The following is a 2,860-nucleotide window of genomic DNA, read 5'->3' as shown; positions in this document are numbered from 1 at the left end:
TAGCATACTTTCCACCACTGTGGTCATGTATTCTTCGAGGATACCTACTCCTCCTGTGTAGCCAATTATGCCATATCATCACCCTGAAAAACATATGCATTCATGATCAGAGCTGCTTTCGGTGACATGACTTCCTTTTGAAAGGAAGTATCATTTCTCAAAGCTTCACGATCAATGGGATTTAAGTGCATAGAGATATTTATTTTAAAAGGGCTTTATAAAACATCATTGCAAATATCATTAATATTACTATAACTACATTACGTTGATCATTTCTTTTTTAAGTGCATAATATTCTTTCTTAATTTCAGTATTTTCTCTCTTAATTTCAGAAATTTCTCTCTTTCTGTCATAATTTTCGGATTTGAGTGACACAACATCTGTTTGAATGTTATTTGTATCCCTTTTCAACAGATTCATTGCTTTCAACATTTCATACGATTTCAACCTATTATTATTCACCTTACAGACTGACTGACAATTCTCTTTTTGATTTTATCGATTTCTGAGGTGTTTGAAATGGACCTCTTTGTGACTGCATTACGTTGATCATTTCTTTTCTAAGTGCAGACATTTCTCTCTTATTTTCAGCACTTTCTTTCTTTCTGTCATAATTTTCGGATTTGAGTGACACAACATCTGTTTGAATATTATTTTTATCCCTTTTCAACAGATTCATTGCTTTCACCATTTCAAAGGATTTCAACCGATTATGATTCACCCTTACGGACTGACTGATATTTCTCTTTTTTATATGATCAGTTTCTGAGGTGTTTGAAATGGACCTCTTTGTGACCTGAAATAACTCGTCAGTGGCTCGAGAATGAACTTCATCCTCCCCCTCTTCATTTTCTTCCTCCCGTTCCATACCCATGGCAGATGATTCCTGGGTACTGTTATCACCTCCTGCAGTAGGTCGATGTATAACCTTATCATCTAGGGAAGAGAGTCCATGGGACAGAGAAGAGAGTCCACGGGGCAGAGAAGTGTCCTCTTCATAGCTAACATCCTGGAAAGATGGATCGCCAGCGATATCTTCAGTGATCTGAGGAAGCATTTGGTCCAGGGCTTGAGGTCCATGACCAGCAGTCTCTTCAGTATTGATGTATTTGCGGGTTTGAGGAGGGCCGCCAAGGTTCTTGATGTCCAGTGGAGCTTGGTCTTGGGTAGGAGGTTCTCCTTCCAATTGAGGGTCACCGAGTACCCTGTCAGGTTCCCTGGATTAATGAAATTATTTTTAAAAGTTTATTAATAGGAAAGAAGAGTTTCATTCTAAAATTGACCCTATAGTAATGCTTAATTTATCATATTCATATCTATACGGATTTCTTCTTCCCTTTTCAGGAATGAAGTAGTGAAAATTGTTTCCTGCCTAAAAAATACAATATTTTTTACCTTACAAATCAAATTACATGACTGTTAAAGCTTTGTATTATAACGAAGTATATTCAAATTAATAAACACCAAATCAAATCAAAATCAAATCCCTTTCCTTCTTGACATGAGAACAGGTAACATGTTAATTAGAAATCAGTTCCTGTTTTCACATCTGATTTCACATGTAATTATCTTGAAGACGACGATTAAGGGCTACAGTCACGTTGTTATAGAGTTTAAATGTAGAAGAAAAACAGTTTTTTTTATAGTGTCATTTTTGTTAGTACATGTACTTTTGAAACGCATAACATCTGCTTCACTCTCTCGAGACCGACGACCCAAACAAATTCAGGAGAAAGAAACGCAAAAACAGCAACCAGCACCCCCCCCCCCCCCCCCCCCCCCCCCCACCCCCAGAAAAAAAGAGGCTATATTAATGTACATTAGTAGTTTATGATTGACTCAATTACTCAATTATTTTTGCCAACGATATTAGTCATACAACAGCTTATTTGTTTATTTGGTGACCATACAGAGCATATAGGTGATAAAATATTGTAGTATGCAAACATTATTTCTTCATCTTTTTCTCTCCAACAACCCCTCCCATTTGCAACAAATTCATTGACAGAATATATTCTGTTATTACCTATAACGTCGTTGGGTAACCTTATCATTTAGAGAAGAGAGGCTATGGGTCGGAGAAGGGTCCTTTTCCTCTTCCTCTTCATTGCTAACATCCTGAAGAGATGGGTTGTCACTTTGTGGAATGCACATATCAGCGATGTCTTCTATGATCTTAGGAACCATTTGGTCCAGGGCTTGAGTTCCAGGACCTGTCCCTTTGGGAGTAGATCCAGTAGTCTCGTCAGCATTCATGTCTGGGCGTGGTGGAGGAGGATCGCTATGGTTCTTGATGTCCAGCGGAGCCTGGTCTTGGATAGGAAGTTCTCCTTCCAATTGATGGTCATCGACCTTGTCAAGTTCCCTGGATGAATACAAATTAAAAATTAAAAATAGTTTAATAGGAAAGAAGAGTTTCATTCTAAAATTGACCCGATAGGAATGCTTAATGTATCATATTCATTTGGTGACCATACAAAGCTTATAGGTGATCAAATATTGTAGCATGCAAACATTATTTCTTTGTCTTTTTCTCTCCAACAACCCCTCCCATTCGCAACAAATTCATTGACATGACATAGTCTATGGGACTACACAAACATGTGGCATAAAATGTGGGCCTCATTTTTTAAGCTGTTACTTGTCATATTCAGAATATGAAGGCATTTGAAGAGCCATGCTTTTCAGAGAACATTTTTTCCCTGATGTTCTTCCACACTTGTATAATAACAATGATAAATCTAAAATAACCAAGTTTTTGGCAAATGTATACAACAATTGATTATTAAGCGATTGTAAGGCCCTATTAAGAAATGTACCTTGAATTCTCTGCAACACAACTGTTTGAGTGTTCATCCAT

General features: G+C 37.2%; 1 protein-coding gene across 1 annotated transcript; it reads right to left on the bottom strand.

Moving 5' to 3' along the window:
• Window positions 1-463: 463 nt before the first annotated feature.
• Window positions 464-2,860, bottom strand: LOC115922365. Its single transcript, XM_030981290.1, has 3 exons — window positions 2,820-2,860; window positions 2,027-2,365; window positions 464-1,217 (listed from the first exon to the last, which is right to left on the bottom strand). The coding sequence occupies exons 1-3, from the start codon at window positions 2,858-2,860 to the stop codon at window positions 464-466; spliced, it is 1,134 nt and encodes a 377-aa protein (XP_030837150.1).

Source organism: Strongylocentrotus purpuratus, unplaced genomic scaffold, assembly GCF_000002235.5.
Source record: "Strongylocentrotus purpuratus isolate Spur 01 unplaced genomic scaffold, Spur_5.0 spur5_scaffold_11, whole genome shotgun sequence".
Lineage (NCBI taxonomy): Eukaryota > Metazoa > Echinodermata > Echinoidea > Camarodonta > Strongylocentrotidae > Strongylocentrotus > Strongylocentrotus purpuratus.
This window is presented reverse-complemented; position numbering and strand designations above follow the sequence as displayed.

Coding starts and splice junctions, on each gene's coding strand:
- LOC115922365 (XM_030981290.1), bottom strand. CDS start 2,860: ATGGATGAACACTCAAACAGTTGTGTTGCAGAGAATTCAAG. Junction 2,366..2,819: donor TGTGTTGCAGAGAATTCAAG/GTACATTTCTTA, acceptor GTATTCATCCAG/GGAACTTGACAAGGTCGATG. Junction 1,218..2,026: donor GTTACCCAACGACGTTATAG/GTAATAACAGAA, acceptor TCATTAATCCAG/GGAACCTGACAGGGTACTCG.